We start from the raw sequence: 25,835 nt of genomic DNA, 5'->3' as shown, positions 1-25,835 counted from the left end.
TCTGTCCTCAGCATCAGCTACGTAGGAGGTGACAGTCTCCACTGAACTGCTCCAAACAGTGTCCAGCTACTTCCATTGCAGTAAAGAAAAAGATTAAGTTATGTTTTTTGCCCTTGAGTATTATTTATTTGTATTTTGGTTAAAGATTTAATAGATCATCCTGCTACCTGACAAACAGTAAATTAAACATTTTCAGCCTTTTCTAGTTTGTACTAACCTTACTTTGTAACACTCATCTGTATAACTCCCTTCTGTATTATTAATAATGAATGTATTTATGATCAGATACAAGAGGGATTTGATCACTTCTAAGAGAAACAGTAGAAAGAGCTTAGAGATTGAAGAAAGTGTTGTATGTCTTTTGAAGTGGTCAGGGGAGGCAGTCACTGTCACATGTTAAAGCTCTGAGATGCTTCTAATTGCTCCTACAAGCATGGTTTAGCAAACATAGTTAAGATACTGTAGAGCTTTATGGAATCCCAAGAACACAAGAGGTTGACAAACCGTTTCCCTTGAAGACATATGTGTCCTCTGAATACAGTGAAGGCACTGAAGCCCATAATGACAGCTCCCATCTCCAAAAAGACCAAAAGGACAATCCAGGGAAGTACAGGTTGGTCTGCCTCACTTTGATAGAGTGAAACCTCTTGGAACACATTTCTGGGCACATGGAGGAGAAGGTGATCAGAAATAGAATAGAACAGTAGGGATTTGCCAAGAGTAAATGATGCCTGACCAACTCAATTGCCTAGAAAAACTAGTTTTGTGTACAGGAGAAGAGCAGTGGATGCTGTTTACCTTGACTTTAGCAAAGCTTTCAACACTCCCACAATATTCTTGTATCCAAGTTGGGGTATTCTGGTTCAGATGGGTAGACAACAAGACAGATAAAAAGCAGTTTGGGTGGTCAGGCTCAGAGGGTAGTGGTTAATGGGCCATATGTGAACTCTGTCTGGAGGCTAGTAACGAACAGAGGACTGCAGGAGTGTCTCCTGGGACATGTCCCATTTAATGACATGAAGAAGGCAACAGAGCACACTTTTGCCAAGTTTACAGATGACACCAAGTTATACAGAAGAGTCAATAAACTTGAGTACAGGGCTGATATGCAGAGAGACTTGGGCAGGCTGGAGGAACAGGCCAGCAGGAACCTCATGAAATTCAGCAAGGACAAATGGCTACTCCTGCCCCTTGAAGGAAGAAGCCCTTGCAATGATACTGACTGAAGCCTAACTAGTGAAGGAGCAGCTCTGTGGAAAAGGTCCTTGATACCCTAATTGACAGCAAGCTGTGTGTGAGCCATGGCAGCAACCAGGGCCCAAGGCATCCAGGGCTGTTTGAACAGGAGAACAGCCCACAAATGGAGGAATTATCCCCCTCTGCTCAGTATCTGTTAGACCACATCAGGAGTACTGCATCCAGTTTTGGCCTCCACTGCAAGAAAATCATTGACAAGCTGGAGCAAGTTCAGTGGAGGGCCATCAAGATGGTCAGGGACTAGAGCCCTCCTCCTGTGAGGAGAGGCTGAGGGACTGGGACTCATTCAGCCTGAAGAAGGGGGATCTCATAGCAGCCCCCAACTGTTTACTGAGAAGACAGAGTGAGGGTCTTTCTGGTGGTGTGCAGTAGGGGGAAAAGAAACAATGAGTATCATCTCAAACAAGAGACATAAAGACCGTATATAGAGAGAAACTTTTTCACCCAGAGGACAGTCAAGCAGTGCAGCAGGTTGCCCGGAGAGTCTGTGGTCTCTCCATCCTGTGAGGTTTCCAACAGAATAAAGCCCCGAGCAGCCTGGTCTGACCTCACAGATGACCTTGGAGTAGGTTGGACTGGGTAAGCTTCTGAAGTCCCTTCCAACCTGAATTATCCCATGATCCTATGATTCAAAATGTGACACTCAACTATTTCAGAATCAACACACATACAAATACTATCTGTTTTTAACAAATGGGCTGTATTGTCAGCTGGTGTGAACTGACATAAGGATCCTTGAACTTTATCTATTTTGCACCTGCTCAGAGTTTAGACCATCACACAGACCACCTGAATTCAGAGAGAATACAAGTACATTTAAATTCCAAGAACACTGAGAAATGGAAATTAGGACTGACAAAATCAGTCTGCCCTCCTGTTTGCTTGTCAGTGCTCTCACATATGTACTTCAGTGCTTTAAACCAAGCTTAGTTTAACTATATCAGGAAGTTAATCTTCAGTAGCAATTCCAAGATTTATACCCATGGTTGCAATTAGATTAGAAATACCAGCACTTATTTACATGGATTTCAGTCCTGTGTGTCAGATTCCTTCTTGGGGACTGACCTCAGTGTTCAGGAAGAGAAACTATATGTGTTTAGCTCAGGTATTCTCACCTAGCTAGAGAGACTTCTCCCCTTTTCCTCAAGAACTTGTCTATGAAGCTTCTTGCTTTGTTTCTTGCCTGTTCCATTGTCTGTCCAGCCTTTTTTTTTCCACACAGACTGACATCTTTAACATTTTAAACATTTTAATGTTATTTAAAAATAATATTTAACATTTTAGCCTTCCTTCGCATGGAATAGTCCCTTTCCTCTCTTTAGAGAGGCCTCTTAAGTTGAAAAGCTGAAACTCCTGCAAACAGCTCTTTCCTATAGTTAGAGGGAATTATACTGAATTGCTTTTTTGAGGGCATCAGAAGTTGGCATTGTTTTAAAACCCTGAGGAAGTAACTAATGCATCCTCTTTCTTACACTGATGTGAAAATGCATTCAGTGAACAATTAATTCAAGTACAGTATTGCATTATCTTCCACTGTAAGGTAATCACAGGGTTTCCTTATAAGCAGTTACCTATGCTAATTTTTATTATTAAGGTGTAAATAAACATGTAAGATTTTGGCTATTATTTACTGTCAAACTCTCCACATACCATTTATATGCTGCAAGCAATACAGGAGCATATACTGCCTATATGTATGTTTTGCTGGCAGAGATCCTCCAAAAGTGTCTTGCAAAAGCTTTCCTTCCTTAAGCAACTAGTTTAACCAGACAAAACAACAGCTTCTTGCTAAACTGTCTGCTGACTGTCTTCAGCATATCTATATCCATCTTTGCTGCAAGCGGCCCCAGGGAATGACAGCAGTTCAGGAGTAATCGTTCTTTCCATTTCATATGTATTGCAAGCATGCAGTCCTAGACAGTGGAGAAAAGTGAAGTCCAGAGCTGCCAAGATTGTAGATCTCCTAGCTCACTAGAAGGATTTGATATCAGCTCCTGACTGAGAGTTAGTCAACCTAATGACACGGCTTCTACACCTGTATGTCTGCAGGCGGGCTCGTTATCCAAAAACGGAAGAATGATAAGTTAGCTGGAAGCAGCGCTTTAGCTTTTTTGACTACCAAGGTGCCTTTATAAGCAGGGCATATCCTGGTGTATCTTTATGCAAAGTGCTAGTTAAACTGTTTTTGAAGCAGCAGCAGCATTTTGCCCAAGCCAGAGAGGGTGGAGTCAGATGCAACACACATAACTGTCCACAGTTTCACAAAGGCAGAAGTCTGTGCAGCTAAAAGAGTAAAAGCAGTCTGTTTCAAAACTGTCCAAAACAGAAACCTAGCTAGACCACAGAAACTGTCTGTCTCAGGTGGCTGAGTCATAGCAGAGCATGCAAAATTGCTGTTACTGGTCAAGGTCACAGTTATAGTCCCAGTCCCAGTGGCATAAAGTGGAGACCTATTTATAGGAGGTAAGAGAAGTACTGTTTGTCTCCTACAGCTCTGCCGGGACACAATTATCACTGCTTTTAAACAGCATTGTGTTTCTGGCTGGCAGCTCACTGATAAAACTAGTTAGGCTGCTGGGTTAGGGCATTTGCAGAAATTGTAATCTCCAGGAAAACAGTGATTCCCTTCAGCAGTCAATTTTACATTCATATTTGCTTTGGGACTGGTTTCAGATAATCCAGTGACATTAACAGCAAAGTACATTGCAGGGAAAAGAGAATTCCTGATTAACTGTAAAAATTCCTATATTCCCATGGATAATCCTCCTGGAACTTCTCCAGTTTACATGGATATTGTGGAATTCCAGGAAGCCCTCTATTCAGAAACAGTTTTCCCACATACTCTAGTATAGACTACAGATATGCATGAATAGATGAAGAATTTCTACATTTATGGTTCAGTCATGGAATCTAGACCTGAAAGAGGTGAGATGATTGTCTGCATCAAATATTCCTCTGTGGCTCTTCCAGTCTTTGTCACAATCACACACAAACACACACATATGCATATATTCTAAATGATAAGTCATCCATTGTGTTTCAATGGACTATTTCAGAAGATCTATCTCACCCTCCAAGATGCAGTAAATTTAAGGGTTTTTTTTTACTCATGTAGGAATTGTTGCTCCATGGCTGGGTAACTGATAGAGGGAGCAAACACAAGCATACCAGTTCTTAGATACACCTTTTTTTAAAATAAAGAAGTGCCACACACAAATAAAGACATAAAATTCTAAAAGCATCCATTTTCTATGTCTTCGCAAGATTAGAAAAAGATCTCAAATGTGATTCCCCTGAAAATATCGATTAAATAATTTTATGCTCTGTATTAGGTAAAATATTTTGCAGTACATGGTATGCTAAAACCTCATTAAGCTCAAGTGACACAGCTGTAGGACAGGCAATACAGCAGAATCCTAATTTTTCCAAGTTTTCTTGATTGGTAGAGGTGTATTCTATAAATGAAGCAAGTTTTATGCCTTGATCTTCTGAATTATTTGCATATTTGTATCCTTCTGTAATCTCCTTGTACTCTGTATGAACTCTATACTTTGATGGATAGAAAGTATTTGAAATAATTGAGTTTGGTAAGTACAAGTTCTGGCACATTACCTCTATTTTACTGTAGGATTAGATGAGTCTGATGTGCTATCAATATTGTATCATATTTCTATTTATTTCAGTACTAGCTTTCTTGCCACTCAGTACAATGGAATACAGTTACACAACTCTTTGATGAAATGACTGATGTTTAAGCAAGCTACAAAGAACTGACAATAAATAATCCAAATAGAGTCATAATTTTTATTTCTAATTACAATCAAGAGCTGGCTTTGCGCTGTGTGCTGGCGAGATTATTCCCTAGTACTCTGTCTAGTGTAGTTGTTGTAGCAGATATAAAAACTCACCATGTTTATTTCTCTTTCTGTTTAGTTTCACTTATGCAATGACTGAGGGAAAAGCATTTTTTTTCCTTAAAAAAACCCCATTCTAAAACAAAAGCAAAATAGTTCACACACAGTGTATCTATTTTTCCCTTCTGTTGTAATGATACTGCAAGGTCAAAGAGACTTTTACCCACCATGAGAAATACTCTGTTATCTACCATATCCTTTTTTTTTTTTCAATTTCAGACTGGCTGGTGGGTTGCTGGCTTTTGTTTAGTTGATCAGGTTAGCAAAGGTCTAAGTGCATGCTTGAATTCCAGGAATATGAAAATGTATTCCCTCTCAGCTGCCAAACTAGGTCACTCCCACCACCTGAAGCAAGATTGCCCTCCAGGGTTACAAACCTTAGTAGCATTAGTTTTTATTTAGAGCTTTCTCCCCTAGTTGCTGGAGTCTCTGTGCTTTTCCAGTGAATAACATGCCAGATCCGATTCTGGTTCTTGCAGCCCTCTTTTTTTTTTTCATTCCCACCCCCTTTTCCCTACCCCTTTCATTAATCCAATCTGTTAATTCACATCATCCAGATCAAGCTGGTGGGTTCTCACGCTAAGTCCCAGACTGAAACAGTGAAATGACCTTGTCCTTCATGGGGATTCTCTAGTACAGTGCTGTTTAGACATGCAAATCTCAAATATTTCTCAAATATTTCTTAAATATCTCTTCTCCACCTTTGTTATCGCTGTTAGCCTTCTTAATCATAGGCAGGTCTAGCAGCTTTCATTCCTCACTAGGAAAAAGAGTTTTGCCAGGGATGTTGTACTGCAAGTTATTTTTTGTCCCAAGCCATCACTGCTTTCTAATTTTATTTTCTACATGACATGTATTTCAAGTTTAGTTTGCTCCTGTTGAGTTCACCTGATCTTGGTTATTACTGTAACAAAACTGAACTACTATTATTCCAGAAGTGTTACAGTAGCCCACATGAGACAGCACCTCCTTATCTGAGCTTGAAATTCAAGAGAAAAAACAATTGTTAAAGACTGGTTGTTTGAAATGCTTTTAAAGGTGTCTTAAATAACTGAAACAGTATTTTGTTACAGTTCTAAGTGCATATCAATTTAACATGTTCCACATAACAGTGTATCATGTTAAGCATTCAAGATTTATTTTCTAGAGACTGATAGCTGGTTCTGTTTCACCATGCAGGTGTCTCTAATAAATCTAAATTGGTGCCTTTTACAATTGTTTACAGAAGAATCAAAGCTTCCCTCCCTCCCTTGTGTGATATTTTCTGAAGAAAAAGTAAATACTAGGGAAGAATAATGTTGCTGTTGCTGAAATACAGCCAACACTTACTCAATATTGGGAAAGAAAACAAGAAGCTGGTTCTCCTGGTTATTTTATTTTTTTTTTTATTTTTTTTTAACTAGGAGTTTGAGAATCAAACAACTCCATTATTGTGGTACAATATATTTTCATTACATATTGTGTTAAATCTTCATGGCAGAGGATTATAGAAATCCCTGTTATTTTTGTGGCAGTGATATATTTACTAAAAGCAAAGACTAATTGCTTTTGCTTCGTCTCATACTTACAGAGATGTTGTTTCAATAAATTCATAGGAACAATCTATTCTGCAAATATGATTTGTCCTCCTCAGCCTTTGGATATGGGCCATCAGCCCCTGATAGCTGCTCACATACATTGCATCTGAGGCTCTGTAACTCCCAGACTGGTTCAGTACTTTGACTCACTAACTATAGAGAAACATACTATACATACAGTATACACTAACTGTATAATAATGGATATGCCACTGCTTATCCATGCTGCTGGTGAGCTCTTCTATTACGATGTTAATTTTGGAACAGCACTAATTGAGAATGGTGACAAATTAAGGCGAAAAATATATATTAACTAAGAGCTGTATTAAACACAAACATGTGCATTGAGGAGAGACTCCAAAACACTACCATCATGTTACTCCTTTTAATCTTTAACCCCACTGTGCTTATTGCAGTGCAGTTGGTTGCTGCCTCAGGGAGATTCAATACATCAGCTGAAAAGATGCATCAGGCATTCAGAAAACACAGAAGTGCAACAGATGCAATACTGACACTATAAAATGGCCATATTTTGCATATTACTTCAATATAAATACTTTATATATAAGTCAAAAATGGAAGGTTATTTTGATTGTTAACTATTTCTCTGAAGTTAAATTTTACTGACCTATCTATAGTTTTTTTTTTCTCCTGTAATCTATTACAACAGGCAAGTAGCCATCAGTTGAAAGAGTCCGTGGAAACAGCAGGGAAACTTAAAAATTTGTGAGAATTAAAGTTACGGGAAAAGACAACAAAATATAAGGGTGATAATGTTTTTTATAACTGTGTTTGCTTTTTATCTTCCGCTCTTGCTTCTCATTTTTCTCTACATGCACCATGGACTGTTTACAAGGAAGAAAACCAAGGTAAAAATTACAATGTATTTTGTTTGAGGAGCACTGGATGAGGTTACAGCATCTAAGTGAACTAAAGTAAGATAGCTATATGGTCATTGCCATATAGTTATGAAATGGCTGCAAATCCCACCAAGGACTTCAGAGGCAGTAATTTCTTTTGCACCTTTTCTTTGCAGACTATAGAAACCTGACAAACTTCTTTTAGCCAAATAATTTTAGAAGGGTGTTGAGTTTTCTTTATATTACTTTCATTTCGCAAATGCACATGTCTCAAAAAGACAAGGACAAATAGATAAAAAATCTATACACTTGATTTATTGGAAAAAAGTCCTAGTTAAATTCATGAAAATAATTTCAAAAGCACTACGTCATCTGCAAAGAATGTACATAGGGAGGACTTAGGCAAAAAAACATGAATGGAAATTCAGTAAACACTGCCCAGCTTACTCAAAAAATCTCAGCAGTGACTTGAAGCATCATATCACATTCTACTTTTGTTCTCTCCAAATAAATACACTTTCCACATCCTCCAAGAGATGTGTATTGTACAAAACCAGATGTTCTAGAAATGGGGAGGCATTCACTTGAAAATATCAGAATTCTGAGACTTTAGCCTTATAAGATCTGTAATCAAGATCCAATTAAAAGTTCACCTAGAAATAATGTCAGAGCACATCACAATTCTGAGACAAAACCCTCATCCTTTCTAGAGCGTCATGGAGATCAAGTTCACAGTCTTCTAAAATTGTCAGAGTTACAGACCTGCAAGTTTGAGGACAAAGCCAAAATTCTTTCAGACATGCACAATCTCGAACATATACCTGAAGCACCATGTCACCAAGGTTCTCAAAGTTTAAAACAGTTTCTTCTATAATTAGGGAGTATAAGTGTGTAAGTATAAGAATCTAAGAAAATATTCATATAATGTATAGGATTTGACTTCACTTCGGTTATCATGCATCCTGATAGGCATGTGCTTAGTTGCAATTAGAAGCAATTCTTTTGCTTAGACGGCTTTAATCACTTGCTGTTTTTCAAAGCAGAAATGGTTTGCAATAAGAGCACATGAAGCACATTGCACATAACAGACAATTTGCATGGGAACAGTATTAGTGTTCAATGAAACTTTCCATCTCAAGAGTAAGAATATTTCTCCAGCTCTATTTATCATTTCTAACATATATTTTGTCGATTCAGTCCAAAAGCATAACACAAATCTATGTGTTGCTCTTTGTGATAACAGCAAGCAAATCTTGAAAAGAGATTAAAATTACGGAGTTATCCTAACTGCTTGTATTAAGATGTGGTTTACTTTGAGGTAGAAAAGAATAGTTTAGAGTGATCTGTGACTTTTAAAGATGAATACTTTGAAAGGCAGATAGGGCTTTCAATGTGTCCTGCTTTTGCAGCCAGTGGGAAGAAAGGACTATGATTTTTTTTTTTTTTTTTTTTTTTTTTTTTAATGAGCACATCAGTACTTGGAAAATGAGTGATAATCTTGTAGGAATGGGTCATGAAGCACTGACTTCCTAGACAGGAGTGACTTTTCCACTCCTCCATCATTTCAACTCTGGTGACATCTGACCCAACAGAAAGTCACAATATTTATCTAAAGGAGTCACACACTTTTCATAGTGTTTATGGACACTGGCACTTTCTATCCTCATGTACCTCATAATTGCTTAAACTAATTATTGCAATGTGTTGTGTAACAGATCTGTTGGGAGTAACAATGCACTGTTGTGGACTCAAGGCCATTGTGGGCCAGACAATTTGATAACTACTGTTTCTAACCTCATAGATTGTTAGAAGTGTAACTATCTTCTTCCTGCATATTTTATTTTCCAAGCTCATCATGTTAACCTTGACCTTTTAGTCTACTATAGCCAAGAGCTACATTGTTTTATAGCCTTAGATGAGAAGGATGGTTTATCTTTACAGGTAGTCAGTCAGTCCAATGCCTCCTGCCACCACTGCATCTGAACCTGAGGCAGGCAATCCTTGCATTTCCATATTCAATTGCTGTTGTATAATATATTAAGTTCTATAAGGAACAGTTTATTACTCTTGCCAAACAAAAACCTGCAGTTGTGGTGGTATTAAAGGTTTTTTTCTTCCAATCCAAGTTCTGCATTTATGGCATACCTCCTAAATGTAAATAAACAGTATTATGAGACTGGATTTCCCTAAACACATTTTCCTTTTGCCTGCCTCCACACCACTGCTATTTCCCATGAAAGTAATCCAATTCCAACATTCCATTTTTGCTACTTGAGATGGCAGTGAAGGTGACCATTCAGTTTTGGACATCCAAAGGTAGTTGCATTCCAGCATTCATAGGGTGATTCAGCAATGTATTTTCCCCTATACTGACACTAACACTATCTCTCAGAAGGTGCTGCTCTCAGCTTCTCCTTCAAACCAAAACCTCACTTCCTCTTTTTCCTTAGAAAGGATTATTTAAATGTCTTTTAGCTTGTTGGGAAGGGGAGTATATGAGTCTGCTCAAACACATGCCTCAGATAGACCTTTCAGTTTGACAGGTATTGCTTGGATCTGACTAGGTGCCATATTGTACTCTTTATCCTCACTTGGCTCTTAGATATCTCCATCATATGTTTCTGGATCCTAGTCCTCACTCACAACTGGCTTTAAGGTTTTTGGTTTTTTTTGTCTTTTTCCTTCTGAAAGTGCTCAGCTACTTGTGCAGCCATCACCACTGCCACCTGCATTAACTTCTGAGCGTGCTGAGCAACTGTAGCTTCAGCACTCTCAGGAGCCTGTTGTAAACATCTTCACATAGTCATCTTCACATTCCTTCTTAATCTCATCCACCCATTTTATATATATCTTTCTATCTTCTCTAAATGAAGTCAGTAAGAGTCAACACAAACACCTACACTGATTAACTAATTTCCTTATACTATTCCTTGCTTTAAGCAATTCATAACACAATTTCCCCCCATCATACCACACCAGTTCTATCTGGTCCTTGTCCCAGGGAATGAGAATGTGGATTTTTACATTTACTTTAGCCAATTCTTCCCACAATCTGGATCAGAGAAGTAGTATGAACTCAGTTTAAGAGTGTTTTCCTTCTTTCCTTTTGCCATGCCCATCTTCCACAATGCCATTCTGTTGAAGCACATGAAGTCCTAAAACCACAAAAAGTCTTTTTTTCCCCAAACTACCGATCAAGAAGACAGAAAGTGAATAAGGTTATTACCCAACCTCTTACTGAGCCCAAGTTAGTTCAACAGATTGCCTGTATTTTCTGCCAATAGCATGTTGCAGGGAAATACTGTTCAACCTACATAATTTAAACTAAATAAGGATCAAAGTGATTTGTTGATTTATTAATGGCATGTAATTAACTTGCAATCAGGGATGCATACATTCAGTATCAGCAACACAACAGACAGTCCACAATACTAAATACCTAGCACCTAAGTTTAATTCTCACAAAGTTTTAAGTTTCCCTGCTGTTTCCACGGACTCTTTCAACTGATGGCTACTTCCTGTTGTAATACATCACAGAAAAAAAAATATAGATAGGTCAGTAAAGTTTAACCTCAGAGAAATAGTTAACAATCAAAATAACCTTCCACTTTTGACTTGTATATAAAGTATATAACTGCAGGTTACACTGCTGTGTGCCTCTCTCCTGTCAGTGCAGTTTCCCTCCTTGTGCTACTTGAGAAGCTTGTGCAGAGCAGCAATTCTTCCAATTCTGTGAAACCAAAAATCAAAACTATTACTCAAGCACGTCAAGGAGCAAATCTCGCTAGTTCCCAATTTGCAAGTATGTCCTAGGAGCATACGGTTTGGTTGTGTGCACCAGGCTCAGTTTAGTGGGTCTGAATTCAGGAGGCCTTTTCAGAAAGGTTATTCCCTGCTGCCTGCTAATGGTTACAGAGTAGAAGTCAGTAACCAGAGTTGTCCATAGTACTCCCCTGGGTACAGAAGGGCATGTTGGTTGGCAGGTTTTGGCCACGTGGGTACAAAGAACCTGACAGACCCCCTTGCAACCAGAGTCTTCTACTATAATACATAACAGCAAAGGGGGACTTCAGCACCCTGGCCACAGAAATGAAAAGGAGCAGAAAAACCTTCCAGCTAGGTTCTGTCTTAGTTTCAAGCTATGCCAGTAATACAGCTGGTATACCTTTTGGTACTTGATTTGATTCTTTATATTATATAGTCAGATGAATAGATAACACCTTTGTAGATAAAGGTTAAAATAAATAATGCATGAGACTACAGAAGCTTGAAAGTGAAAATTTGAATTAAAATGTCTACCCTCTTGAATGCAAGAAAATGAATTACGAGGTATGTACCTCATAAAATATACCATGTCCACATGGGTGCAGAGGTTTAGAATAGAAGAAAATGCCATTTGCTTCACTTGAAATGCGTTCATTTTCTGTGGCAGAAGGAAAGCTACAGAGACAACCACCATTAAGATAGTTTTATTTTAAAATCACTGTAAGTATTAAGAGTCTAAAGAAAAAGTTGAGCCACTTATCACAGGCAGACAGAACTACAGAACTCATACAGTATTTTAGCATTTGCACTTCTTGCTACTGCTAAAAAAGTTGAGACTTCTAAAAAAATAAGCCATATCAGAGTTGAAAGAAAAAGGTGTAACAATATAGAAAGGTCAAGAGGCTGAAGCTTCATGTCCAGTTCCCTAGGAAATGTGATGATGTGAAATGCAAGGTATTTGCACTCCAAATACGCTTATTTTGACATTTAATAACTTATTTCTGTCTCTATTTGGATTACAAATTAACACAAATGACTTCCTGACAAAGAACATAAGGATTTTGCTGAGAGTTAAGAAATCACTCTTGGGGGGGGGGGGGGGGAGAAAAAACGAAAAGGCTTATTTACTGTAAAGGATTCATAGTTGAATTTTTTTAATATGTTTTTGTCTCTGGATCTAGGGAACATGTAAGCAACTCTGATGAACGGAGCAGCTAACTCAGTGCATTTTGAACTGCAGAATGTGCAGAAACACCCACATATGAAATAACAGCTTGCAGTTTCTGTTTGATAAGTGTTGGAGAGTTAACACTATGAATACATTAGAAACCAGAACATAAAAAAATTTTGCTCTGAATGTAATCTTTCTGAGACCTAGTGTGAAGCGGGTAAGGGGCTTTTTTAAAAAACTATAAAACACCCTAAACTCTCCAACTTCAGTGTAGACTGTGTTGTAAATTCATTCTTGTTTTGATTTAAAGACTTTGATACTCCTCACAGATTCAGCCATTACATAACTGAAATAGACCATTTTTAAGCAGACCAAGATTCTCTTCTTCACCCTTTTCACATACCATGTTCCAGGATCTTCAGTGAACCCCTCAATACACATTTTAGTTAAAAAATAGTGGCAGGAGAGAAACTGAGCTCACAAGTAAGTTTAGATAGACTAAGTTTCAGACTTGGAATGTTTCTGCAGTTTAGTACCAAATACTATTTTTGAATGCTTAACTTCTTGGTCCTTAGTAGGAAATACAGGAGACACATAGCAGGGTATCTTTTCTGAAAAGGCATTGTTCTGATCTACTCAATACTGCCATTGCCACCTGCACCACCACTACCATTAAGAACAAAACTCAGGTCAAACATAACACAGACAGATTTATTACAGGCTGCTGTATGGCTGGTAGCAGCAGGTAAAAACTTTCAGTGTTAACGGATAATAAGTATAACCCTCTATGACAAAAAATAGTGCATTACTGACTTGATAACACGTGTGCCTTGGTACACATTGAAGCCTAAGAAGTTTGAAGCTGTTAAAGCTACATTGCAGCCTCTGCTTCTATACTTTGAGATAGCTAAATCATGCATCACAGAAATCCTGATTGCAGAAAATACCATTTCATAAAGCCTAACTTCCCCTTGAATCCAACTGAGCGTGTTCTCCCACATCATGCATCCACTCCTGCTCAAGCCTTTTCCATTTATCACTAGGGTCTAAGAAGACACCACTGGTGCTCTTTCATCCTGGATGTCAGAGCTCTACAGTCCCTCTCAAGATGCTCTTTCGGCAATGTCACTTCTGCACATGTGGATGAACATTCATTGGCGATCAACAACAATTGGTGATCATCTAAGGGCTGGAAAATCATCACAGATCTGAGCCCCTGGCCAGCTGCAAACCTCCTGAGACAGCAAACTAGTCAGTAGAGTTTGCAACTGCCATCGCTCACCCTTTCCTGTTGGTGGGAGATGGGGACATGTGTTTCAGGCTCAGGTGGCTCTCATGCCTTTCCTGACAGATCTCACTTCTTCTCACTTGTTGCTAGGGTTTTGTACCTTTGCCCTCAGTGCACATCTGCTTGTGCAGAAGAAGGTATTTTTCTCTTTCTGGAAGTCACAAGTTTTCAGTCATCTCCATCCTGGAGTCTCAACCTACCACGAGGTTAAACCTTTAGCTGTCCCACCTCCCATGCAGGCCTGGGCTCAGGGTCTTGTCTTGTTATGAGAATCCCATTGCTCTCCTCTTCATCCTACTTGATGCTATGCAGTCTGCTGGCCTCCTCCTGTGACTTCTGCATCAGGTGGCTCTGCACCTCATCCAGACAGTGCCCTCCCTATGGTGAGGCCACTGCTGCCCCAGCCTGTTCAGGGGGAGAAGCAGCAGATACTGCCTACAACCTCACACTGGGACGCCTGAGTCCTCCTGGCATGCTGGTGCCAGGTGGCCTGCTGCCGTCCCACATGTCTCCAGCAGTATTACAGCCCCCCCCCCCCCTTGGCCTCCCCTTCCATGCAGTGCTAATGGCCAGGCTCCTGCTTGCTCTGGAGCTGGATCACTGATCTCTGCAACAGCTGGACAGGAGCCAGTGCTCCTTAACCAGCAAACCATTGACGTGGCAGGTGCTGTGCCCCATTATCAGGAAAACACAAGCAGAAACAGAAGCTTATCTCTATCTGTGAACAATAAAAACCTGGTCTATTAAGTGCCGAGTCCCTGTTTGTTGGCCCTGGTTACCATTATATTTCAATTTTCTTTTATCTAGTCTGTAATACCATGTCTGTAACTAAAATTGCTTCTGTATAATCCAGGGTTGACTCAGAAAAAGGTATATGTTATTACTAGTTAAAAGAGTTCACTTTGTATTTATTCAATTTAACAATGTAGGGTAGGACAGACCTCTGGAAGTCCCACGCTCTGCTCAGAAGAAAGCCAGCCTCAAAGTTAGATCCAACTTCAGTATTAGAGCAGCTCCCTGTTTTCCCCAAACAGCAGTATTAACTTGCTCTGTCATTTTTTTTATGCAGACAAAGCTTTGCAGTTACAAGGTGTAGCCTCAGCACAGGCTTTTTGAAGAGTGGGAATCTTACAGTCTATGCTGTAAATAAGGCAATTCAAACCTGCTTGTGTGCTCTGTTGTATAGCTGAAAAGGTCTACCTGGCATTCACAGATTACAATAGAAACTTTGCTCAAGAGCAGTACAAAAAGTCTACTAACACCCAGGAAAATTAAATATTTGGAGATTCTGAAAATACTTTGTGGACATACTGTGAAATATGTTATTTCTAGTATCTTATTACGGAATAATTCATCTATATTGACTTCTTATTCCTGCTAGACACTTAATGCAAAATCTTCAGTCCCTGCTGAAGAGTGCTTGTACTGTAAACTTCTAATTCAGTTTTTAGACATAAAATTTGCACTTTGTGCTTCAGTGAAGCCTCTCTGGCTTGTGTCTTTTGATTATCTGCTCTGAGTGCTTCATGTTGCTGTCAAATCTGGAGAGAAATCCCAAGTGCTTAGTGTATATTTGAGGTTCAATATAACAATACGATTCCACTTCATTATATCCCAGTGCATCACTTGCACTAGCAGGAAATGTCTCCTTCTGGTGGCAAAAATATGCATGGCTGAAGTTCAGTTTGAGCTGAAATGCTGGAAAGTGTCTTCTGAGAACAGTCTCAACTGAAAGAGGAGGATAGCTTTTCTGCTCACTGTCTTCCATCTGTTCTCATGAGCGTAGTGTGTTCCCATGAGCAATGTTACAACTACTAAGCCTTATGACAAGTTTTTATCTCAGTTGCACAACCACAGTATCCTGCTCCTTATTGTGTTAACAGACATGACCATCCCATCTGGGTTGCTGCAGACGCATTCACAGTTCTTGTTGCTTGGGCAGTCTGTCCTGGTTCATGGCTGATGAAATGGTGGACCTGGTATGGACTGTACCTCTGTGCTCCAGGCTCAGTAATCCCCAGGTGTTCCCAGGGCTCAGCCACCAGAGTGGCTTCCCAAGGGGCTCCTCAGGTCTTTTAGGTGTAGTGTGGACCTTGCTGCAGCACACATAAGAAAATTGCAGAGAGCTGTCAGGCAAAACCCTGAGCCATCAGATAATCTCCAGCAAGAGTATTGGCTGTTAACAGAAATAACTCTGTCCATAGAAATAAAATCTTTTCAGTGCTAGCAGAGCAACTGAAACTTGCCACCACAAAATCTCAGTCATTTCCGTCCCTTTTACCAGAACACTAGCTGAAGCAATTGTGCCAGAGCTAGTAGAGCAGAAGTCAGACAGACCTCAGTTCCTCAGCTCCAGAATATCACACACAGAAGAGTCCACATAAGTTCCTGCCATGTGTAACTTCTGGCAGAGCCAGGAGGGCACTTGGCTCAGAGGACTAGACAAACTAGACCCATCTCTTAAAGAAACAAGAGTGGGTCGTTTTCCAGTTGCCAAACTGTTATTCATATTTTTTTCAGCTTCATTGGCCTCCTCGGGCCTTCAGTCCTCCTGAGTTGTATTGCAAGCTTGCAACAACACAAGTACAGAGCTGTTCAAGACAGGACTGTCTTCCTGCAAGGCATGCAAGGACAGCCAATGATTCAGGCAATGGTATTACTTCCCTGAGGACTGCATGGGAAAGACAAGGTGGCAGTGGTACTCAACTTGACCCAGGTGGACTTCTCTAAATTTGCCAGGGGTCACTCCTGCTTTGACATAGCTCCAGCACCCCAATCCCTGGGGCACTGAGGCCTAAGCCAAGCAGGGCTTGGGTTTTAATGCAGGATAGTTAAGAGATTGTTGTTGTCCTTGCAGAAAATGCTTCTTTCAAGCAGTACTGGTGGATAAAGGCCAGAGATAGGCTGACTGGCAGTGATTGATCTGGCACTCAAAAGTAGGGTGCTTTTTGTACAGGGAAGTAAAACAGTAAAGATAACTCCCTCCAAAGCCTGCATAGTCAGCTTTGCAGCGTGGTTGGCTGTAGGAGGTGTCTTTCTTCCTCCCAGCACTGCTTTCTCTGGAGAACTGGAGAGGTTGTTAGACAAGAAGTGGAAATGCAAGGCCAGAGGAAAAGCCAAGAGGCAAAAGTCCAAGTGAGAACTGACAAGCTGAAGCCCAAGAGCCAGGGAGTCAGCCATGTGTTGCCTGCAGCATCTGAGCTAGAGTGATAGCTGCCTTTGGGGCAAGCGTGGCCTCCCAGCCCCATCATGGAGACCCACCAGCAAGTTTCAGCACAAGGAGTTTTCCAGTAACTCCCCAAACCTCATGACTTCCCACCACAGACCATCCACTGGTGTCAGGTAGGTTTGAGCACTGGAGTCCAGCCTTATTTTCCCTTTGGGATCACCAGAGCAGAGCCATCTCCTTTCAACCCATGAATTAGCAACCCAGTGGCCCAAGACACTGCTTCTGGCACAACATTAACAGACTCCCAGCTTCTCCTACCAGCCTCTTCCCCTGAGGCTGCTCAGCCACTAATGAATTCAATTCATTTTGAATACTTCTGTAAGTAGGACTCAAACTCAAATATTTCATTCTCTGGAGGGTACCATTGCAGCCACTTGGGATTTGTTGGGAGTCACACCCTAGTAACACCAGTAAGGGTGATAGAATATTGCTCTGTAAGTTGAGTTACTTTAGTCTAAATAAAGAATCTACCAAGAGAGGTATAACCTATACATGAGAGTAAAATGTTTCACTTCAAAATTACATCTTCTTGGTTTTCCTAAACTTTTTTCATGATCATATTCCAAAGCACTTAAGCTACACTCCAATCTTCAATAAACAAGTAGAATAATTGTCTTCTTTTTAAAATAAAACAGCATACTACTTCTTCTTGGAAGGTTCTTTTCCTTCCAGATGCCTGCCCAGGACACTTTAAAATATAAAATCACCTACACTTATTTCTGAAAATTTAGGTGGTTCAAATTACCAGCAAATATTTCAATGCTCCACTACAATTATTCATAGTAAGTGTTTCAAAGATCAAAGAAACACTCAATAGTCACTAAAGTGTGGCAATTTAACCCTAAATTAATTCCATATGAATCAAAAGTCTTCAATACCTCCTGTCACAGCGTTAACATTATGTTAAGGTTGAGAAGATAGATTTCTGCTGGCTAGGATTTTCAGGCAGTTTGCCATTTGCCTAAGGGTGCAGCCAAAAGACAAAGCTAATGTGAAACAACAGAAAGTGATTTTAAAGTGCAGCAGATATTCTTCCATTAACTTTCATGTGAACATTTACTCCAGAACTAAGGTTCTGCAACTTAGCTAAGGTTTCTTTGCAAATGGACTAAATACTGCCAGTGCAATTTTTAGCATGAAACAAGATTATTCAGATGGGATTCTAGTGTGGAATAGACATTTTGAGTTATTACCCTCTTACAAACAGTTATAACCTCTCTTGAAAGAAAAAATTACAATGAGAGCTGCATCAGACCAATACTAAGTGCTATTAGGAATTAAACATCTTTAAAAAGGCTTAGCATTGATATATGTGGAAAGCACCATTAAACTAAATATGGCTATGCTGGAGGCATCTGAATAGGTGGAGGAAGGTGACCCAAGCATGTTATTACTGTTTAGCAAATAATATACCCTGAGTTTTCGGTAGTTTTGCTCAGCTAAGATGCTGCATTAGAAAAACAAAGTGAGTGGGATTTCATTGACAGAAATGAAGTGTCTGGAGTCTGGAAACATTTAAATTAACATTATATAGGAAGTTCCATTGGGTAGATTGCCTTTGCACAACCCCAGCCTTTGAATAAGATCTGGGGTGAATGAGACTGTTGATTGAAACAGAGATCAAGAATGGATACAGTATTTGCACACAGAACAGTAGCAGAGGATCACTTCCTGGGATAGCATCTAAATGTGTTAGCAAAAAAGATAAAAAAAGAAACACCGGTGGCAAAAAGACATTTTTAATTCAAAATAATATTGCAGTGCCTGGTGAGATGTAGTTTTGCCTGGTGAGATGTAGTTTCTTACTAGGTGTTGGAGTCCATCCTTCCTGCTGCCCTGTTCTCTATCCTCAGAAGCAGGAAAACATGTCAGAACAGATTCTGTGTTATCTGTGCCGTATTATGAGTGATCTAGTCTACTAAGGAAGCCTTACAAAAATTTAACAGAATCTTCCTGAATTGTAACTGCTGTTTTTATTCAGAATGTTAACTTTCTGCAGGGAAACTTAGAAATCAAAAAGAAATCAATGGGACAAACATTCTGGGGGGGGGGGGGGGGGGGAAATAGTCATTAGCCAATTTTCTACTGAAAAATAATTAATAAAACCTACTTAATTGATCATGTTCAGCCATAGGGAAGAGTGATATGTCATGGACATACATGGGTGATCATTAAGTTGCAGAGGAATTTCTGATGCTTTTTTGTGCATCCATAATGCTCTTTGAGCAAACACGCTTGTATAGACAGACAGCATAAAATATAGACTTCTTTTCAAAGCATGTTCCATCTGTGCAGCTACAGCAATGTGGATCTGAACAAGTCTGCCTGGAAGCTTCAAGTTCTTTGCCACATTGAAGAGGAAGCCAACATTTGCTCAGTGAATTACTCCGAAGCTTTTCCAGCATTTATGACTAGTACGTTCACATAACACTTGCAGAATCTATCCAGAATTCTTCCACATTTGTATAATAAAACAATTACTTACATATGAATAGTTTCTTACTCCTTTTATTTACAGTGCTTGTCATCAATTTCAATACATTCTCTTTTCGCCCTAGTTTTCCTCTTTTTTTCTAGGCTCCTTTTAGTTTCAAACATTCCTTGTGACCCATTCTCACAATCTTCACTTGCAGGATCATAAAGCAATCTTTATTTTCTAAATAATCTCTTGGTTACTTGTAATTAACAATTTGCTATTATGTACATATTATCCCCAGCTCCGGAATTTTAAACCCCATGTTGTCCCAGCATTGCAGCAAAAATGTAAATTGAAGCAAAGATACTTTATTTTCTTTTTATTATTCTTATAAGACATCTTCCTGCTATTTAAGTGGAATAACTCCTGAATGTTGATCTAGGAAAAAAGATCACAATCTACTTACTTCTTAGAAGTAACAAGGGGTCCCAGATGAAGTCTAAAGCTACATGTATTCTAAACAGAACATTAACTAAGTTATACAGGTTTCTATGTTACCAGAACTTATTTCCAGAGAGAAGGCTCCAACAGACCATAATTCCACTCACTCATGAGTAAAAATAAGTTGTTTTCCACCCATGCAAGCTAACAAGTCCTTGCAAAGAATCATTTTCCTTTTGGTTTAAATTGTAATGGCAGAAGTTATTGCTATTTTTTAAACAAGTGTAAGGCATTTTAGGTACATTTTTCAAATAAGATTTTTGCAAACATCTGTTTTGATGAGAAGGAGCTAAGTTTACATGACATCCATCATTCTCACTGTCCATATATAAGTCCCCAGAGTCAAACAGCTAGGGTAAAGCCCTTCTTTACAAGACTGTTCAAAGTGCTGAACTTTAATTAGCAGAGCACATGATGCCTAGGACTAAACTCATAATGAGAAATCCATCCAGGAAATACTTAGATGCATGCTTGACCACGTAACTCCCAATAAACACAAACATCAACATTTACAAGAGTACAGGCTTCAGTCCAGTTTGAGCAGCTTTCCATCACAGGCAAACCACTGAACCTGTGCAGAATTAGGGTCAAGACAGTCCCATTTACTAAAGTGCTAGCTTCCAGAATATGACAACTTAAAATAGCCATACTGCTAACCAATTTGCTGGTGAGACAGAAAAGCTACCTCAAGAAGAAAGCAGATTTTTTCTTAATACTTGGCCCTTGCTTCCTTGTTTTCTTGCGTCTTTCCTTGCTTCCTTGCTTCTCTCTGTCACTCTCTCTTTTTTCTCTCTTTCTTTCTCTCTTTGTCCCTTTCGCTCTATGGCAAGAGGATGGACTAGTTCAACTGTATCTCTGGAATGATTTGTAAGTTCAAAAACATTTGCATATCTGTCTCTAAAACACATAGCAGTCATTTGGACAGAACAGTGAGTAAACCAAGATCTGGATGTCAAGGCAACTTCAAATCATTACCTTATCCTATTCAATACATGGAATGGAAATATAGCATCGTAGTGATTACTTAAGGCTGTACATTTACAAGTGACTGAATGCATAGCAATGAGCATGACAGGAACCTACTGCTCTCAAGTTTGCAAGCTCTCAGCCTGTCACAGCTGTAAAGTGAAAGCAGGTAGTTTAGACTGGGTATATGATGTATTGCTTAGGAGCCTGAGGTCCAAATTTTGCTTCCTCTGATGGTCTTCCATATTACTTTACTCCCCCATCAGTTGTATAAGGTGAATGACAACACTTCCTGTCAGAGTCCTGAGCTCAGTAAGGCAGCTTTAATGCAACTGCCATACAAGCTATGAAATGCACAGATCCAGCCTGGGTATGTACATGGGTATTGTACACTGCTTACAAACCAGCAGCTTAAAGTACTTCAAATACAGGTCATTTTAGAGTGAGCATACCCCGGAATCTAGCCTGAGCTGAAGTCTTTTGAAGCTTTTGACCTATGCAAGGAAACACACTGATGCCCAGCAAAGCATTCTGCATTTCTTGCAAGTCCTTGCATGAGACAGGAGCTGCCCTTCCACTTCTGCAGTGCACACAGGTTTCCTGTCTCATGCTCACTACAGTGGCTATAATCTCCTCCGAGTTTCTCCACTTCTGAAGAAATTCAGCAAAACTAATATGCAGAGCCAGGTGTTGAAGGCAGTACTGAGAGTCAGGTGACAATCACTTCACTTGCCTTTGATTTTGGGTACATAATCCCATTCTCACCTCTCTTCTATTCAGCTCAGGTGGAAGAGTCAAACAGATGCTTTTATTTTTCAAGGATACTGATGTTTTTTGACAGTCCAGATGTGCAAACTTGTACGTGAAAGCAAAATCAGTTTCGAGACTCCAAGTCAATGCCCTGACACATTGACAGGGTATGACACAGAGCCTCCGCTAAATCCCGTTTAACCACTAGATGGCAGAACTTAAATCTCGGTTTGATAATGAAACAATCTTCAGCAGGTGCTACTACTATTATATGTATTGGTCTTCATTACCTTACAATTATATCAATTGATCCTTTATTAGCTTTATTGTTTAAAGAATGGCATTTAAGAAAATTATTAATTTCTCCAATATAAAAATCTTTTCATTGCTAGACCATATAAAAATATATTTGTTAAAATATCCTGATCACAGAATCCTTTAAAGGATGCACAGTCATCTGATTTAAAATACACAGTAGGCCCTAATGTATTTAAATTACCAAAATCCATTATGATATTTCTAATTAGATTTCTGAAAGATTTTGGGTTCTCTGTTTTCAGATTTGTGAATAGTTGCATTTGCATGGCAACTATTCTAAACAGTTTAAAATACACGGTAAAGTGTTTATGACTGACAAAACCAATCTGAGCAAGAATTCCTTTCTGATCTGCCAACAAAACTTTTGCTCTTATATTCAGGACATGCTGTAGGCCATTACCTGTGAGCTTCTACCTCAACAGTTCCCAAACTTTGGTTCACAGTTGGCTTCCTGTGGTGCAACACATTTAGTGGGCATTTCATAAAGAAATAAATTTGAAATTAAGTCCCTCTGCAGCATGTAATATGCAACATAATGTTCCCTTAGGTTCTGCTTGTGGGAACACAGCAGTCCAGAGCAGACCTCAATGAGCCATCTCATTAACCTATAGGTAGCCAGGAAAAGCTCGAGGACACATGCAGATCGTGCTGCTGAGGGATACTTCATTTGGCTATCTGCTGTGAAGGACAAACAGCTCTGGGCCCGGTGGGCTGACAGATCTAGTTCACTGTGTCCCACTCATCCCAGTCCTAGTCCATCCATCTGAAACTGCAGAAATCCTCCAAATGGGGCAACCTCAGTGGTCAGATGGTTGTTTGGAAGGTTACCACAACAAAGGAGTCTGTGAATGGCTGTATGTTAACGCTTTAAAGGTTAAAAGGAGCTGAAAGCTGCCTGTTGGGAATCTCAAGTATTTGAAACTTCTTGACAGGATCAGAATGAGTGACAAATGTTTACAGGCTGATAGGGAAGCCATCTGGGAACTGAGCAGACATGATACACTCCTGGGGCTCCTAGGACACTGCTTGGTGAATAACCCCAAAGAATACTCTGGAAGGAATTTGAGGTTTCACTGTCAGTGAATTTCTCCAGCTCTGAGGAAAGGACAGAAGACTGACATGACACTTCATCTGCCATGAAGTATTTTCATGAGAAAATAATAATAAAAAAAAGGAAGTCCTAAGCACAGAGACTCCCATGACTGCAACCAACAAGCACACCACCCTTATTTGTGGCTATCTTGGCTGAAGGAACTGAAACAAGTCATTTCATTTATCCCTGATTCAGCACAATGCATAATTGCCCAGGAAAACTGTTGGATGTCCTTGCAATGTGATCTTAAAACTGAGAACTCATTTCAGTAAAAAGACTTCCTTACAAAAATGGATTGAGTGTAGCACTCATCTCCTGGCAGTCTTGGGAGAGAGACAAAACCACAACTTTTAATCATCTGCTAAAAGGGTAATGAGATATGTTTTTGCAAAAGTAGCCTGAGTGACTGCCTAAATACTCTGTGCTGCGAGCAGAGTTGGCACCTGCTATAGCCGTCAGATAGCATTACCATATGTCCTTGAATAAGCATTTGTGTCTCCCAACCCCATTATTGCCTGTGCTTCTTTGCATACACCCATCATATGCTGTAGCAGCCGATTTTGATAGTAAGAAAGCTTCCTGCCACAGCAGCAGCTATGTGGCCATTCCTCCGCACAGAACAGAAAATACAAAGCTTGCAGATATTCATGAAGAGAAGTTAGAGCTCATGAATGGATTCTCCATTTCTGTTGCTGACCTGCTATTCTACTAGTCTTTGATATTCATTTGTTCATCAGATTTTGCTACAATTGCACTGGAACCTGGGAACGAAGGGTTTTATTTGTTTATTCAAAACTCAGTGACACACATGGAATATAGAAGTCTGTTCTATTGGAAACGAAAAATAATAAATCACTATTTTTTTCTGGAAAATGAAGCTTTTTCAGGACTTTATCTCAAAAACAGTCTCCAAGAGGAATGTACTGTAATTATTTTATTACTTAATACTCATATATATGCAGCGATCAAAAATGTGGTCAGTTCATGGAATAGCTTATCTCTACGGAAAGTACCTAGATTTTAGAAATTCTCCAGCTTCCCTTACCACCGGAATCATCACTATTTTGCAGTGTCCTGAAGGAAACATTGGCCTTGAACTTCCACCACTGTACAAGTATGAATTCATTCTGAAAAACTCAGTCTTGCATGTAAATTACTCCATGGGAAGTTAATTACAATCAGAAAATGAGCCAACCTGGAAGGTACTCTCAGCATGCATTTAATATGATGAGCTGCTGGCTCAAGAGGTTTCCTTTCCTACAGGTATCATTCACAGATGGTAAGATTTTGAATGATCAGCCTCAGCCTTCAAACAGGAGGTGTGCCCACGCCAGGACTGCAGTACTTAGTTAACAAGAACACCGTAACTTGTTGACCCTTAGATCCCGGCGCTTATTTCCCACAGGCTGCAAGCTCCAGCAGGACCAGCACAGGTCAGTCTGCAGAAGTCCAAACAGCAAACAGCTATAAGAACCATCGTAGGTATTTTGTATGTTTCAGCTCTCCTCCCTAACACAGAAAAGCATCTGTGTTTTATTTCTTTGCCTTCTCCTGCGACAGGTACGCCGGACTCCCAGCTGCGCCAAGGACACCAGGCTCAGCAATGGCTTTAGGACATCCCCTACCTGGACGCCTGCCTCCAGCCCTGCCACCACGCCACTGATCGCCACCAGTTTATAAGTAACCAGCTGCTTTGGCTAAAAGCCCAACGACCATGTGGGAGGCAGGCACCGGTGCCTGCTGCCATGTCGTGAGACTGGGGAAGAGGGAGAAAAAGCGACCACCATGTCGCCTCCACAGCCCTGAAGGGGGGGAAGAAGCGACCGCCATGTCACCACCACAGCCGTGACAGGGGAGGGAGAAAGAAGTGACCGCCATGTCACCACCACAGCCCTGAGGGGAGGGAGAAGCGACCGCCATGTCGCCACCACAGCCCTGGCGGGTGAGGGAGAAGCAACCGCCATGTCGCAGCGGCGGCCCTGACGCGAGGAGAAAGGGAGAAGACGCAAGCGCTGCGTCGCTGCGGGCGGCCTTGGGAGAGTGAAGGGGGGGGAGGGGGGCGGGCCCGCCATGTCGCCGCCGCGGGGCGGAGCCGGCCCCGCTGGCCGCCCCCGGCCGGGGCGGTGCTGCTCCCCGCCCCCGGCGGCCCCTGACAGCCAGCGGTGGCCGGGCCGCAGTGGGACAACGGGCAGGCGGTCTCGTCGTCGTGTCGTCGTCCTCGTCGTCCTCGTCGTCGTCCTGCTGCTGGCCGCCCTCGGTGAGTGCGGGCGCGGGCCCGCGGCCGCCGGGCTGGGCGGAGACGCCGCCGTTCCCGCGAAGAGGGGCCGCCGCTCAGTTCCTGCCGCCGGGGAAGGAGGAGAGGAGCCGCCCGCGGCGCTGCGCTGCGGCGGGGGGAGGCGGCGGCGCAGCCTCAGCTAGGCAGGGGTGGCCGGGCGGCAGGGAGGGAAGGGGCCGCCGCCCTCCGCTTAACAGTGCCGCTCACGGGGGACCAGGGGGCCGATTACTACTATTTTTTTTTTTTTTAACCATGACATTTGTGTGTGTGTGTCGCTTCCAGGATGGGGATTAGGCCTGTGTAGGGATCAGTCCCGCCGCATCCGCCCGTTGCTGTGATTCCCCGTCCTGTTGTTTTAACTGCAGGTTGTACTTTGATACTTGTTTTCCTCCTCTGAAGCTGGTGTAGGTGTGTGTGTGGGGGGGGGAGGAGGACGTAGTTTTCAACACCAGCAG

General features: G+C 40.9%; 2 protein-coding genes across 2 annotated transcripts in view; one reads left to right on the top strand and one right to left on the bottom strand.

The window, feature by feature from the left end:
* DGKQ (diacylglycerol kinase theta) overlaps nucleotides 1-24,852 on the bottom strand; it is a 129,600-nt gene extending 104,748 nt beyond the window's left edge. Inside the window, exon 1 of the mRNA XM_062599716.1 lies at nucleotides 24,731-24,852. Coding sequence (XP_062455700.1) covers nucleotides 24,731-24,852 — 122 coding nt within the window. The remainder of the gene's footprint in view (nucleotides 1-24,730) is intronic.
* Nucleotides 24,853-25,235: 383 nt separating this feature from the next.
* ACO1 (aconitase 1) overlaps nucleotides 25,236-25,835 on the top strand; it is a 33,202-nt gene continuing 32,602 nt past the window's right edge. The window contains exon 1 of the mRNA XM_062600376.1: nucleotides 25,236-25,362. The gene's annotated coding sequence lies outside the window, so the exon portion shown is untranslated. The remainder of the gene's footprint in view (nucleotides 25,363-25,835) is intronic.

The sequence above is a fragment of the Rhea pennata genome, chromosome Z (genome assembly GCF_028389875.1).
Source record: "Rhea pennata isolate bPtePen1 chromosome Z, bPtePen1.pri, whole genome shotgun sequence".
In the NCBI taxonomy this organism is placed as follows: domain Eukaryota; kingdom Metazoa; phylum Chordata; class Aves; order Rheiformes; family Rheidae; genus Rhea; species Rhea pennata.
Note: the sequence above shows the minus strand (reverse complement) of the source record. Positions and strands in the feature narration are given on the sequence as shown.